Source organism: Periophthalmus magnuspinnatus, chromosome 4 (genome assembly GCF_009829125.3).
Source record: "Periophthalmus magnuspinnatus isolate fPerMag1 chromosome 4, fPerMag1.2.pri, whole genome shotgun sequence".
NCBI lineage: Eukaryota > Metazoa > Chordata > Actinopteri > Gobiiformes > Gobiidae > Periophthalmus > Periophthalmus magnuspinnatus.
In genome coordinates this window covers 16,792,608-16,809,211 of record NC_047129.1, presented here as the reverse complement: position 1 = coordinate 16,809,211, position 16,604 = coordinate 16,792,608, and the positions used below count along the sequence as shown (strand labels likewise).

Below are 16,604 nucleotides of genomic sequence, written 5' to 3'. Positions count from 1 at the left end.
CCAGAGCTGCCACATGGTAATATTACAGACACAACTATTATGTGTGGAACATTAGGTTGTATAAAACACATTCTTATCTTTGTGGTATTGAAATTAGCTTTTAGTATTGAGCCCTTTCCTTAATATCAAAATCAAGTTTGAAATTTTAATATCGTGAACCACTACTGTAGTTGGACTGGTCACTTACGGTCCACTTGACACACAATTCCTGGCCTGTGTGTAATCTTACCTGGAATCTCAAACAGGAGGCAGGATTCCTTGATGATCCCAGGGAAGGTCACAGCTGCCGGGGAATACAATGGGGCCAGCAGGCTTCCCACCACCACAGACACACTGGCCGGATCTGTACCGAGGCGAGGAACCGTGACTCCAGGGATGACAAGTGCGGTTACTGTCGGCATGTTTCACTGTCTGATTCTTCTGCTATTAAAGTTCTGGCCAAGTGATGATGAAATTTGCTAGTAAAAAAAGTAACTGCACCACAAATACGTAATATGTAAAATATAGTTACAGTAAGAGACATTTTGTCATATTGGCGGTGCCTCAAAGTTAGCTCTACAGACCTATTATCCTAAATCAACTTTTCAGAGCTTTGTTATAGTTATAGTTATTATAGTAGTTTTAGCTTCTCATTTACTCTCTCACAGTTGTTTTTGGAGTGATTTGTGCATGTTCGAGCAATCTTTAATCGCTCATTTTCAAGATGCCATTTTGACACTCAATCCCCGTTTTCACCCCCACCGGTACATGCCCACTGTGATGTATTTGCTTCGTTCTTCAATTTTATTTTCTTAATCTTGATACGTGTAGGATTTGGCAGCATCGCATAGTCATTTTGGTACAACAAAGTCAGCTCCCACTGGGCGCCACAGAAATCAGCGGGCTTGTTTCTTTTATTAATTAATTTTAGATGAATATTGTGATTTAAAATGTACAAATTATAACTTAATGACCCACGGGTGTGAGAGTATAACTATAGAGCACACACAAACACAATAGGTCTTTTTAAAAGTCTTCCAGATGCACAAAGTTGTCGAGTTGTCTAAATTTAAGATGCAAAATATAAGTTTCAGTCTGTGGATGTTTATTGCCACTGAGGCTCGACAATTAGCTAATGTATAAAAAAAAGTGAAATCTAATCTTTAAATTACTGTGTTCTTATTCTTTCGATACAGATCAGTTCAGTTATTTTAGCATAAATTCAAATGACTTTGTTTACTAATCTAACTGTGTCAGAAAATAGAGAAAAAAATGAACCGTAACTAAAACATTGTTAAGTTAGTTAGTTAGTTAGTTAGTTACATTTCAGTGTAGGAGGTGTTCCAGACATGTCCCACTGCTAAGACCCAGGAGACACTGAAGGGTCTCTCGGCTGGCCTGGGAAAGTGCTGGATTCCCACTGGAAGAGCTGGAGGAAGTGTCTGGGGTGAGGGAGTCTGGGAGTCCCTGTTTAGACAGATGCTCACTTAACCCATCCCTAGATAAGCAGAAAAAAAAATGGATGGATGGGCATTTCAAATATATAAAAAAACAATAAACTTACAATAAAACAAAAAAAGTCTGACTCTCTTGAAATAAATATATTGCGTTACTCAGCTATGTGTTATTTATAATTTTGCAATTTGGAAGACAAACTGAAAGAAGTACCGACACGCCACATGGTTCAAAGGTGATCTCTGAGGTACCAGCACCCAGCACGTTGTACATAGTGTTCCTGTCTGAGTTGGTTTAATTTGAGCAGCTGAATCACTCCAGATTCTGTATCAAATGCGTAACACAAGATTTGATTGCATCCTGTGGTCAGCGCTCTCCAAAGTAATTGAGCGTGGTATGTATAGGCCCCTTTAACATGCCACTGTGCTGAGCAATTAGGACACAGCAGATATTGATATAGTCTCCCTACACATTTTGTACATTCAGAAACAGATGCAAGCGCACGCATTTGGCTAATAAAGGTGCAGGGTAAAGTTGTATTTAAAAAGCACAGTATAGCATTACCTTTGATGATGCTTAACTAGTACCTGTGTTGTATCTATTCATCAAATAACACATTGCCAGATTTTGCTGTAATTTATTACCAATTAGATTTTTCCCATGGAGTTGACCAAAATGTGCCTTGTCCTGTTGTACAAGCAGCTGTTGAGGTCAAAATAAGATCACTGTGTACTGTACTAAATGATAAACCATTTCGTTGTCCAATAATCACAATAGGCCCTGCGTGATTAGCATGCTAGTTGTTGTCAGCTTTACCGTAACAGCAAAACTTTGCTCTGGTCTCTGGAAGTTGAGAAAAGTGTTGATAAACTCATTGGTTATGCAGATGACGTCATAACCTTTGGAACTGTATTGGTGAGTGACAAATGTGTATACGAGTGTCAGTGGTGACGGGTGGGTAATGACATTTTCTCCTGTAAAAGCTCAAAACACGTCTAAAATGTGAAAGAGCTGCTACAGTCTGATAGTAAATATTTAAGTCTACAACTCTGCTAAATATTTAGTCTGTATCTGGCATCTAAAACAAGAAAATCAAGCCAACAGTCGTTTAAAACCAGTTAGTTAACCACAAAGACACTGGAGGCTGCGTTAACATTTATCACTGATACAGACTCTGGATCAGACACAGTTGAACTGAACCTTTCTCTCCTTAATTAAGATGTTTCTGAATCTGTGTGTTGAGGAAATAATGATTGTGGTTAAAAAAAAAAAAACTACTCCATGGACAAAAATTAGATGAGAAAAAGCAGAAGAAACACATTCTGTCTCTTAAGCTGCTCATAGTTCTGCCAGTACTGTACAGTGGTACAGTGTCTTTAAAGGTCCTATATTACACAAAATGGACTCTTGTGAGCTTTGAGCCATGTTAGAATGTTGATACCTCCTCAAAAGCGTACCTGGGGTTGTGTTTTGTTTCATTCATACATGTTTGAGTAACGCTTTATTATTAGTCTGTCTATATCGCCACAGCACAAAATGCTCTGTTCTACCTTGTGATGTCATTGAAAAGTGGTCATTTTCAGGTTAACAGCTCCTTTTACCTTTAGTTCAATAGAGATGGTCAATTCAAGGGCTGAACTCATCCAAATGATTTTAGTGAAAGTGTAACACAGTGGAGCACATCCTGTATTACCACATGACATTACAAGATGGAACTGAGAGTTTTCAGTTCAATTCAGAGAGAAGAAATCAAAACAAAACTCCAGGTATGTTTGTGACATGCAAATAGCATAATATGGTCTTTATATTTTATTACATTATATTCATTGTGATCATAACATGTTTGTGGTTCCTTGATGCACTCAGACAACAAATGTTATGGAATAAATACTTGACCCCAACACTCCCGTTTACTTTATCAAAACTTTTTCCATCTTCGGCCTTTGCCAGTACTGTATTCACCTTGTGGTTTCATTTGTCACGCTTGCTGAGGCTATAAGCAGGCTTTACGGGGATACCGGCCTCTATTTGTTTAGTAATTTGTGCCAGATCGTTTAAGCTGTAGCCCTAGTGTGTTGACTATGTGTCTATTGCATTTTCAGTGTCCTCCATTGGCGCACTAAAGGACAAAGGTAAGATTAGTTAAACCATGTGAAATACCACTCAAGCCCGGTGCCTCATCCTTAGCCTGCCTCACACTTCTGGTGCTGTGCCCGTGCAGCTTTATCTTACACTCGTAAATATATCGAAACAGCAGATAGTGAGCTGGCACCCCTCGAGTCCTGACAAGACAAATATTAAACATGAAGGTGTGGGATGAGTGTCACTGTCTAATTCTAGGTCACTTAACCACTGGGTATCAAGCGCAGGTCCATCATTGTGAGTCCAAGTTGATGGGGATGGCAACAAGTGGGGGGACTAAAATTAATATGGGGTGAATTAGCAAAAGGTATTTTTAGAACAAGTGTGAAATCTAGGGCAAATGTGAAACACTAGGTGGCTTTTTGTTAAACCAAAGTCAGTATCAGACTGTGGTATGTGTTCCACTGGTGGCACGTGGAGGCCTTTCCAGTTTGAGTACTTGTTTTATTTATTTAGAAATGCATCTATTAATTCAATTAAATTTGATCTTTATTAAGAACTGGTTATCTGGTTCATAGTGAATAAAATACTAATAATACAATTTTTAAATACACTGCATGTTATAGTGTATACAGACCACTGACTGTATAAAGAAGTGGACTAAGTGAGTGTGATATGACCCATAGTGTTTGGCTCCAGTCAAATGAGTATCATAGCAACCAAAGAGCCAATTTGGACCGAGGCTGTGGAAGGTAACGCCCCTTCACGTCCACACTGCTGGTTTAACAGAGAGCAGGCACTGTCAGTCAAATCTTTTGCTAACGGCAGCAGGAGCGACTTCAGGGAAAGAAGATGCCTGATTTGTCTGTTACTACTGTTCATATCTTGAGTTACGGACACAATTACAAAATAATAATACCAGGATCATGTAGAGCGGGTTAATACAAACCTCACAGCAGCAGGTAGAAAGAGAGGACTGACAGTTTTCCAGTGTAAAGTGAATTGGAGGCAGAGTCGATGGAGACAGGAAGCACGCACGTGCTCACTTCCAATTTGGAATGCAGGGACTAGCAGGTTAGCTATATCTATTTATATATACAGTCTATATGACAGACACAAACACCGGTGTCTCCACATCTAAGAGTTGAAACTGATGGAGCTCCTCAGACTGATTTAAAGTTGGTTTAGACCATGTTCTTTAGCCCTGTTTTAGGCCTGATATAGTCCAGGTTTAAATCTGCATTGAAAACTACTGAACTAGATAACAGATGCTCATTCACACTCATGACAGAGTGAAATATGAACTTTTGTGTAATGAAACTACCATGAATAACAGTATCAGAACACGTTTCCCCAGAATTCAGAAACTAGGATTTGTTTTTGGTTCTGCTCTCAGATTTTCCTTCAACTACAACTATATCAGCAGTAACAAAAATGCAACAAACTCTTATAGCCTCTGATTTTTATTTATTGTAAACTAGTAGATTTTTATATGAGCAATGAAATACTTTTACTTTTTTCATGTGATACTTTTAGTTTTACTTGACTAACTTTTACATCTGTACTTTTACTTAAGTAACAAATTACACCTAATTTGAAATTCACAACAGGAAGTATGTGCACATGTACTTTTCACGTGACTGTGCAGTACTTTTATGTTTTCTTATATCCCTCTGGCTGCTGTGTGCTGGGATCAGGGCTGTCTGTTGATGGACCACGTTGACAGGGCTCAAAGATGCTGCAGCTAATGGAAATGCCAGGGTCAACTGTAAGGCCATAACACCTCAGAGGCAAACTCAAGCCCGCATTAAGTTTCTAAACTCAAAGGGATTTTAGGGAAGGGATAAGCTGGTGAGGACGGCACTAAAAGCTCGAGCCAAAAAGAATCTCTTCTTCAGAACCTGCCGTGGGATAAATGCTTAACAATGCCAATAAAGTGTCAACAGAATCTCAAAGCAAATGTGGTCTTAGTTAAAAAGTTGTGACCATAGACTGTATAAAGAAGTGAACTAAGTGAGTGTGACGTCACCTATGGTGTTTGGCTCCAGTCAAATGAAGCTCATCGAGGCTAGTGGTTATAGGAGCGAATTTGGAGCTGAGTTCCATCATAGGAATTACGACTGTGAGTATCATAGCAACCAAAGAGACAATGTGGACTGAAGCTGTTGAAAGTAACGCCCCTTCCCGCCTGCACTGCTGTTTTGGCAGGGAGCAGATGTTTAGCAATGCTGTCAATCAAACCTGTTGCTAATTTATTCTTTTATTTATTCAATGTTTAACCAGGTGGGTCAATTGAGAACAACTTCTCATTTACAATGACGACCTGGATAGGCAGCTTCAGTGAAACACATAAAACACAAACACAATTCACAAATCAAAGAATAAAACATTAAAAGGGGAGGGTAGAATAGTGGTTAAAAACATGTGCAGTGATCTTTTAAAATTAAATGGATTGAGCTTTTAAAAACAGAGAGCGAAACAAAAGAACCAAGTTTTAAATCCTGCTGTAGATGGTTCCAGTCACTTGCTGCAGAGAACTGAAATGAGTTTTGACCTAAGGCTGTGCGAGCTTTCGGTACTGACAGCTGTATGTATCTGTTGGAGTGGAGTGCACGACTGGAGCTGTGGATATATAGCAGTGAACTGAGATGTGAGGGGGTCATACCCAGTAAAGCTTTGTAAATGAAAATGAACCAATGAGTTTCTCTGCGGGTGTGAAGAGATGGCCACTTGAGCAGAGAGTAACGCCTACAGTGGTGAGTGTTGAACGCTAATGCTAGTAGGAGCGACCTCCGGGAAAGAAGATGCCTGATTTGCCTGTTATTAATGTTCATATCTTGAGTTACGGACACAATTGCCAAATAAAAATACCAGGATCACGTAGAGCGGGTTAATATGGACATTTAAAGACCAAAGTGACGAGCCTCACAGCAGCAGTTACAGAGAGAAGGGCGATAGTTTTCAATGTAAAGTGAATTGAAGCTGAATGTGTGCCCATGATCACTTCCTATTTTCCTATTTCCTATTTATCTAAACAGTCTATTGTTTCAACCTCCTGTTACAACATTTTGAAGACTAACTTGAGGAAAGCAAGTAAATCTGATCAACTCACTTATTTTTTTGGACAAATCTTTTTTTTGTAGTCTGATTTCTCTATTGTAACGTTTCCTCTGAAAAGCCGTGATCGTATAGTGGTTAGTACTCTGCGTTGTGGCCGCAGCAACCCCGGTTCGAATCCGGGTCACGGCATGTGTGGTATGTATGAGTATTTTCTTTGCATTTCACTCAAACACAAGAATAATATTTTATCTATACAAAGCAAACAATGCAAGGTATTTTGGCAACTTTTACAAATGTCACAAAATATACAATCCTCTGTGCAGTTAAGCTATTCAGGATGTTTCAAATCTTTGTTAGGCAATCTTTGATCAGGTCCCAAGTTATGAGTGGCTAGTGCTACCGAGAAAGCAGGAAACAGGGGCTAGTGGCGCAATGGATAACGCGTCTGACTACGGATCAGAAGATTCTAGGTTCGACTCCTGGCTAGCTCGTGTGTTTTTTTTAACCTAACCTGGAGTACCTCACTTAACTGGTCAATCTGTTCACTGGAATTCCTCTCTTCAATTCTAAAAATGATATGGATACTTTGCAAAGAAGGGGAAGTTCTACATGTAGTCCTATCTTTATTGGCAGAATATTCATTAGTTACCATGGTGACACAATGCGCACATTAGCAAACACTGCCAAAACTCAAGAAAAAACAAAATGGATTTAAACAACACATTTTCAGAGCCTGTGATCAATCCGAGTGTTCACGGTCCAGTTAAGGTGTTTGATTTTCAAGAAAAAGGTGAGAGTAACTAACTGAAAAACTGTCGGCTAATGGTAGCTAATTTGTGACTGTAATTTTATGTGAGAGACTTGTTTAACAGCACAAAATCATCTCATCTGTTGTACCTCCAACTAAGTCAGCTCTTTCTACTGAGATGTTGAAATAAAGCTAAGATTAAAGCCTAACCAGCCTCAGATAGAGCAGTGCCTCCAGTTAGCATCATATCCACAGGGAACGTTGACATCAGCTGCAAAGTAGCAACAGCATTTTGTTTTAGATTGTTAATCGGTATGGAAACAGTCCTACTTTTTCCTCATTCTGAAACCCATGGAAAGCACCACATAGCCATCAGGGGATCTCACTGAAAAATTCAAAGTGCTCCCTCTAGTGGAATACAGCATAATGCAAGACAGTCCATAGTGTTTTGGAATATCCGGTTTCACATTAAAGGAATATAGTGACAGTCTATAGGATTCTAGTTATGTAACCGTAGATCTGGGGTCAAAGGTCACTATTACTCAGACAGATTTAACATGTTTTAGTGGTTGCCATGACTGCAGCGTGAGGCAGTCTGGGGTAAGCAGATATCTACACTATAAATCAGCAGACACACCTCTCCTCACTGTTAATGCATTTGGAGAATGAATGAAGCAATGAAACAATGACCCAAGGTGTAACTGCACAGTTTACGGACCAATGAGGTAGAGACTGGGCCATAAACAGTAATATTGCTTATTGTTATAAAAAAGGTTGACAATAATCTTTCTTGGGACATTTTATTTAATTGTGATAATTGCCAACAAAGATCATCAGCTTTTATATCACCAGTATGTGCAGAAAAATACTTCTGCCTGATGATTTTTTCTAGATAGCCGTTGTTTGTTGGAACCTCTCGTTAAAATTTGAATTATTTATATCCATAACATTTTAAAACTGTCAAGTACTTTATCGTGATATAATCTCTAATCGCAGTTATTTTTGCCATGATAATCATGACTCCAAATTTCAATATCGTCCCATGCCTATAATAAGGAAAATAAAAGTGCATCGGTTGATTGATAGATAGTTTGTTTGCTGCAAGCATTGTGGGTGCATTGCATTTTTAGCTGTATTTTACAAATCTGCTTGTTATGTATATGCTGTATAGGCCTGCTCCCATGAGTATTTTGGTCAACTGTTTTATAAGAAACAAAATAAAGCTGAACTTAAGTAAGTACATACCTTCATCATCATCATCATCATCATCATCATTTGCCTGAGCAACAAGTCCTTCCATCATTTGTCCCCCAATGTCAGCCTGCATACACAGTATCACATGTGGTCAAATTAGAATAGTTAATAACAAATAGCACATAGAGTCATGTAGATGGTCATAAAACTCTAAAAGGCTACAAAAATGTGTCAAAAAGGCTGGCAGTCCTATTATTGTCTATTGCCCTGTGACTTAAGGCTCAAAGTTAGTCAGGGAACTAAAGCAGCCTACTAAATAAAAAGAGTACAGTATAGGCTTTATTAATATGCCATTAGAACTTTAGTAATTCACTTAAAACCATTAACAACATTTCCCTTTAACAAGACTGCCTAATTGTATTCAATATTTATAAGTAACTAAATACATGTTACAAGAATTCATATGCAGAATACTAACACTGAGTAACTGTATTCCAGTGCAGTTACTTTTTCCTAAAATCAAAGGAATACATCACAGTACGTGATCACACAATGTAGACTTCAAGCTGCACAAAGTCAGTGATAAAAACATAACACATGGCGCTTGTGGTGACACAGGTGTGATTTTACTTTCTCCATTTAGTCACAGGAAATGCATACTATAAAGCACATTTAGCAGTGCGCACTACTTTAAACTTGTATCTCGATGTACTAATGTTTATGTTAATAACATGTGAATACTGATCAATGCAGACACACTGATGAGCAGAGTCAAGGACAGAGCTGTGAGTTACAAAGCAGTTTGTAATCTTTTGATACGTTTTTACACTATAATTTATATTTAACTCTGTTTCAAAGTATTCTAAATGTACAGAATACAGTACTCTGATTGGCCTATGTGTCACAATATGTTACAGATTATATTTTAATGCAGGTACCAGGAAGTATTTCACACATGCATCCTGTGCTCAGGTCTCTGCACTGGCTCCTGTGGCTCAGAGATCAGACTTTAAAGCAGCTCTGCTTGTGACAAGTCTCTCCATGGACCAACACCAAAGTACATCTCCCGCATGTTCGAGCCACATGAACCATCTCACACTCTGAGGACTTCAGCGACCGGCCTCCTGCTGGTGCCCTGAGTCAGGACTAAGCATGGGGAATCAGCGTTTCAGTTTTATGTAGCTAAAACCTGGAACAGTCTTCCTGAAGATGTGAGACAGGCCTCTACTTTGACAATGTTTAAATCCAGGCTCAAAAGAGTTGTTTAGCTGTGCATATGACTGAAAGCATGAGTGTTCTGCACTTTTCTCCTTTAATGCTAATTTTATGATTATTATTTCTGATTATTTCTAATTTGATTTGTTGTATTGTGATTTTAATGTTTTTTTCTTATTCTGTGAAGCACTTTAAATTATTTTGTGTATGAATTGTGCCATACAAATAAACTTACCTTGCCTTAATGCAGGTATTCAGTATTCTGTAACTAAATACAAATACTAAATACAAGTATTCTTCCCATCCCTGCATGTATTTCTTTCCTTTTCTTTTTAATAGGTTCTTACTGCAAAGCTATAGCCTAATTCAGTCATCTGTGGTGGTCAATAATATGATGAGTTGTAGTCTGACTCACTGGGGCAGATTGTTCTGGGTGCAATGCTGACTTTTTACTATGAAAGCGCCATGGATCTAGGAAAACACGCGCTATCCTTCCCATTCTAGTCCGCTCTAAAGGGTGCGTAACGTGTGCGTTATGGCGCAAGCACGCGTCACACCCAAAGCGCACCGTCATTCTTTTGTTGTTTATAGATGAACGCGCTCTGTCGAACTTCCTCGTCCGTCAGTTTTACGGCAGTTTGCTTCGCCTTTAGGGGCTTTTGGTGCGTTCTTCTCAGCCTCTGCCTTCTACTCGACGCGCGGGTTGTTTGCCAGCAGAGCGCACTTCTGTCACACCGGAAGCAGGAAAAGAAGGTACGCAACAAAATCCAGATTTAGAAGAAAACTGTCGCCTACTCAAAATGATTTGAGATGGCGCTATAACCTATAAATAAAATATGAATATATAATATAAAATACAATTTTTTACATTAATACTTTATAAGCATAATAACTAACTAACTTTTAAAATGAACTAATCTAGATAACAGCATATGATCAAAGGGTCACATTTTGCTCTGCACTGTGTGTCTAGAGGAGTCCATAGAGATGCTATTGCTTTGCCTGGAATGTTCCACAGTATGGCATTAAAATTAATCAATTCTCATTGAGTCAAGCAGGTGACTGAAAAGTTACACGTCACATCTGTGTAGTGGTGGGTCCTCTCACAGAGAATACATGTTTTAAAGGGCCTATATTACCAATATTTTATTTTCTGATCTATGTTATAATGTTTCCTCATTACAGTCATACCTGGAGTTTTGCTTTGTTTTATTTGCACGTTTAACGCACACGCATATTTAGTGCTCCACTATGCCTTTAAACTCCGTACATCTTCACTAGAATCATTTGGATGATTTCAGCCCTGGAGTTGCCAATCTCTACTCAACAAAAGGTAAAAGTTGACCTGAAAAAAAATAATAAAGGATTACTCAAACATGTGTGAATGAAACAAAACACAACTACAGGTATATTTTAGCTCAAAAGAGTCAGCTTTGTGTAATATAGGACCTTTAAGGTGTTTTCAGCAATAAAAAAATAACTAAATAAATGCAAAATATTGTAATATATAATGTTTAATGCTGTAAAACATCAACAGCAAAGCAACAACATCTCCACTGAGACAAGCATGGGTGGTGGCAGACCCTCCACTAGAAAAGCTACATAGTGTGCCTTTAAACACTGCCACATTCAGCAGGTGCCTCGTCTCTTTTGTTGATTCCAGGTAAACCAGACCTCAGCCATGGCCGCTATCTCCACCTCAAACACAGCTTTTGCCTTGGAGCTGCTCCGCACGTTGAGCCAGGCAAAACCCAATGAAAACATCTTTGTGTCTCCTCTGAGCATCAGTTCAGCTTTGGCCATGGTCTACCTGGGAGCTAAAGGAGACACTGCTGCGCAAATGGCCCAGGTGAGCACTAGGGATGAACCATTTGGGAAAAATGTCAAATTTTAACAAATTTTATGGCAAGCATTGTGACTGCGAACCATATATTGCTAAAGAAAATACTGACAGTAAACGATAACAGTGAAACAAATAATTTCTATGTGTAAAATAGTGTAAAACAAAAAGTGATAGAATGAAAACCTTTGTAGTTAATCAGTCATAGAAGTAATTTATTTAATTTTTCCCTCCCACTAGTATAAAGAAAAAATACACATCATAAATACTGACCCTCAAAATTTCTTGTTCCATCTTTCATGTACTGAACGATAAGTCGATATAGTGATTATCGTGACAGGCCTATTTGTGATTTATGTTTTAATTGTTCTGTTAAAAGTTCATATTCACATCCAGGAGAATTGACATAAATTAATATGAACAAGAATCCATGTATTTCAGAACATGACGGCACTGATCTAAAGCAAATTTATGCAGAATAAAAAAGGATATTTTATCGGTTGTAGAGGAAATTATGGTATCTCGAAAATAGCAGACTTTGCGATTTCACTGTTAGCGTCACTACTACCTGTCCAACTGTGCCTCTATGAGGTTTTTTACTTAGTTTTGCTAAAATTAATAAATATTTGAAGTTCAGGCAGTGGACAGGGAGCTGCAGGTGAATGTTAAAAACTACACAAATATAATGAGACATAGTAAATATTCCAACACCACAAACTGAAGTATTCTACATTAAAAAACAATCAGGTATTATTTATGTTAATTAATTTATATTTTTAATGGTGTGTTACTCTTGTATTTTATCTATCCATCAGGAACCACAGGATCTTATCTCTGCTGTTTGCAGATGGTGTTGTCTTGATGGCTTCATCATGCCAGGACCTGCAGTCTTGTCTTGTATTTTATACTTTTAAAAATAGTTTGCATTAGCTTTGAGACAATGTGAGTTAGCTACCGTGCTGCTGTGCATAGAGCCTGCCGGTTTCTGTTCTGTTGCATGAAGAACAGGCACAGAGGCATGGGAGTCGTTCTGTAGATCTTTATTGTCAATTACAGCAGTACAGTTGGGTTAACTGCACCGTCCAGCAAAAGTTAAGTAGAGTCTGAAGCAGAGTCAAGTGAGTAGAGTCTAAAGCAGTATCTAACAAGGTGAGATTGCCCCAGTGTTTTACAACCCTCTCAGAGTGGGGTCACACATTCCTGTATGAAAGGAGGCTACAGATAAGAAATGTGGCCTTAACCAAAATGACCAGAACATAGCTGTTTTTTAACTTCCCTTAGTGTGATATATGGACACTGCTGCACAGGAAGCAGAATGTTTTGCATCTTTGAAAGAAAGTAACCGATGTATTACATTTGTATATCGTCCACAAGACCTATTACGATATCGATGAATGTGGTTATAAATGCTATGCTGTTAAAGGCATATCTCTCAGAAAAGGTACGCCCGTGTGCTGAATGGCAGGTGTGTCAGTGCGTACTTTGACCTCTGTGAGCACTACCTGAACAAGATATGCACTGTTCCTCTTATAAGGCTGTAAAACTGCTACACCTCCGTCTGACCTCATGAAACCAGTTTACTTGCCAAAACCTAAAGCCTCACAAAGCTTGCTATGTTTGACTTTTCATGATTGATGACTATTTAAGCCCCATGTTATTTTGATCTGCTCTTGCAACGACTTTACACAGTGTTACACAGCTCTAATAGATGACTGTTACGTAACTATAAACTTAAAAATATCAAAATATCATCATTTTGTCAACACATCGTCATCTTCACATAAGGATAACAATATTTACCGGTACACGTCAGCCATTTGTCCCTCCTTTTTGCCTAAATAAATAAATTCTATAAACAGATGTGACTAAATGTTTACAAGAACCTGTTCACATATGTTGGGTTTACATTAGGGATGCATCGATCCAGCTTTGTCAGTTCCTATACCAACATCCAACACCGCAGAGAATGAAAACAGCATATATTTCCTTAAAAATCTAAAATAAGACAGAACTGTTCCAAATGGGTAATAGAGCTTTTATCTGTCTCTCAAGTAACTACAGAACTACTGTGAATAAATAAAATGTCCAACATTATGAGACTTTCTTGTCAGACTATGATGAGTAAATAGTCTTCTTACGTGAGAACTGGATCAGTGCATCCCTAGTTTCCTTAGTTTCTGGGGACTTGCATTTGTTTCCTGGAGACTGAACCTAGCCTTAACCGTTTCAACCCATATCTAAAATTTAAGGTGTGTTGTTCCCCTGACGTTTTAGTCCCCATGATGTAATAATTACTCGCCCACACATAAAAGATGTTATTGATTTGATGTGACTGTGGCTTATATTACCAATTCCTTTTCTGTTTTTTCCTATAGGCTCTGTCATTCCGAGCAGGTGAAGGTGTCCACGCAGACTTCCAGACCCTCAATAGTCAAATCAATGCACCAGCTGCCTCCTACATCCTTAAACTCGCCAATCGTCTATATGGAGAAAAAACCTGTAACTTTCTATCTGTGAGTTATTCCTTTGTCAGACTTAGTTATTAGACACTAGTTCTGTTTATTGGGATGTTACTATAAAATTTTAGGAATTCCTTGAGTCCACACAGAAGCACTATCAGGCAGATCTGAAGTCAGTGGACTTTATCGGAGCTCCGGAAGAATGCAGAGCCGAGATCAACAGTTGGGTGGAGGAACAAACCGAAAGTAGGTTTTTGATTTTAAAATATAAATTCAATGTTTGAGTATAAAATTTTATACAATGGGATTCTTTTTTGTGTCTAGACAAGATTAAAGATCTTCTGAAACAAGGCACCGTGAGCACCATGACCAGACTGGCTCTAGTTAATGCCATTTACTTCAAAGGAAACTGGATGAATAAGTTTGATGCAGCCAACACCAAAGAAATGCCATTCCACATCAATGGTGTAAGAGCAAAGTTAGAACTATAACCTGTACTGTATGGTGATGTAGTCAGTGGTGGAAGGTAACCAAGTACAAGCAGTAATGTACTGTACTTAAGTGAAATTTTCAGGTATCTGTACAGTATGTTTCATATTGCTGCTGTCGACCAAAATATGTATAATTTTTTTAAATCAATATCACTAACACTAACTAACACTTAACAACACAAATTAGCACTTTTTACTCTGAAAGTACATTTTTAAATGAGTACTAAAATACTTTTACTGAAGTAGATTTTTTCATGTGATACTTTTACATTTACTTGAGTATTTCATCCACCACTGTTGAATGAATTCTATTACATTTTGTGTCCTGCAGAGTCTGACCAAACCGGTACAGATGATGTACCAGATGAAGAAATTGCCCTTCAGTTACATTCCAGATCTCGGCGTGCAGGTCGTTGGGCTGCCCTATGTGGATGAAGAGCTGGCCATGTACATCCTACTGCCGGAGGAGACCACTGCTGGGGCAAAGGGGGTTCACAAGGTCAGCCAGCAAGGGACTTTATTTTATCTATTTATTTGTTTACACAATAAGATTCATAATTATAATAATAGTAGTGTAGTAGTAGTAGTAGTAGCAGCAGTTTGTTATTTTTGTCATGCTCTGATTAAATTTATTATAAACCATGACATCAAACATTAAATGTGCACTATGTAAGATTTCTGGTGGATGCATGCCACCTGCTGGTCTCCATGGAGATCTTATGACTTTGCCTGGGTGTTTCACAATAGCATTAATCTTACCTATCTTGTTTTTGTTTTTTTTAAACAAACTGCAACACATTCTTACTGAGAGAGGGGTCACCTCTCCTGTCCACAGATATGACCTGTAACTTAGCCTGGTGGTGTCACCTGCTTGTCTCCATGGAGATAGATCACACCAACATCACATGACCACTCTGAAGAAGACTGTAAGTGAGCAGTTGAAACGGTCAGATATGAAATCAAACTAAACTTTGGTCTGTAAAAAGAATCTGTTTAAAGAAAGGTGGAGAACTCTCCAGCAGAAAAGTTACATAGTGCACCTTTAACGGCATTTGGTTGTCTACTGCCTATTTGACATATTTTACGGTCTTTATTTTGGCATAACCTCACCATTCATAATCTTGTTTTTAACATTACATCCCATGTTTTATTAATACAAATATAATATGTGATTTTTCAGATTGAGAGTAAATTAACTCAGGGAACTCTCGATGAGTGGACCAACCCTGCTCACATGGAGTTCGTAGATGTGCACATCCACATCCCCAAATTCAAGATGGAGGAAGACTACGAGCTGAATGAGCCACTAGCCAAAATGGGCATGGTGGATGTTTTCTGCTCAGCCAAGGCCGACCTGTCTGGCATGAACGGTGAGGGCGGACTCTTTCTGTCTACGGTGGCTCATAAGTCTTTTGTGGAGGTGAACGAGGAGGGCACAGAGGCGGCAGCAGCTACAGCCGGGATGGTGACGTTCTGTATGTTCAGGGAGGAGCACGTCACAGCAGACCACCCATTCCTCTTCCTTATCAAACACAAGGCCACCAACTCTATTTTGTTCCTTGGAAGGTTCATGTCTCCTCAGTAGATCCCACTATATATCACATGCTAAAACTGACTATTCAAATGTAAATGAATACAAATAAACTATACACTTACTCAAAAACTGTAAGATGTTGTTTTTAAACATAATCTGAAATGACACCTTTAATTGTATTTTGAGTTAAGTTAATACCTTTATTTTTTCACATTTCAAGACGCTTATACTTTTCCATCTTTCTTGCCCAAGGACACAACAACAGGTTTAAGTGTGAAAATGCTCTTACCACTGAGCTACTACAATCAGAAAGTATTTATTTTACCACCTGATCCTCATTACAGTAGCTCAGTTAGTAGAGTGTCCACTGATTCGAAGGTTGGTGGTTTGAATCCTGCTCTCGACATAAACATCATCAGAATGTCAAATCCATTGACCCACATGTTGGCGGTGCATTTCTAGCTCCCACAGATGAATACTGTCATTGTGACACTTAACGCTCCTTGCCCCCAATGTCTATGTGTGAGTGTTTCCTTGATGCAAACCG

The 16,604-nt window shown here is 38.6% G+C and overlaps 1 protein-coding gene and 2 non-coding genes across 3 annotated transcripts; all 3 read left to right on the top strand.

Annotated features, from left to right (window-relative positions):
• Nucleotides 1-6,693: 6,693 nt before the first annotated feature.
• Nucleotides 6,694-6,765, top strand: trnah-gug (transfer RNA histidin (anticodon GUG)). Its single transcript has one exon. It is a non-coding gene; the product is annotated as a tRNA-His (tRNA).
• Nucleotides 6,766-6,994: 229 nt separating this feature from the next.
• trnar-acg (transfer RNA arginine (anticodon ACG)) lies at nt 6,995-7,067 on the top strand. Its single transcript has one exon. It is a non-coding gene; the product is annotated as a tRNA-Arg (tRNA).
• A 3,232-nt stretch (nt 7,068-10,299) lies between these two features.
• On the top strand, nt 10,300-16,186 carry serpinb1 (serpin peptidase inhibitor, clade B (ovalbumin), member 1). The gene is made up of 7 exons (XM_033964810.2): nt 10,300-10,486; nt 11,397-11,582; nt 13,949-14,086; nt 14,161-14,278; nt 14,357-14,499; nt 14,855-15,022; nt 15,704-16,186. The coding sequence occupies exons 1-7, from the start codon at nt 10,325-10,327 to the stop codon at nt 16,106-16,108; spliced, it is 1,320 nt and encodes a 439-aa protein (XP_033820701.1). The 5' UTR covers nt 10,300-10,324; the 3' UTR covers nt 16,109-16,186.
• Nucleotides 16,187-16,604: the final 418 nt, after the last annotated feature.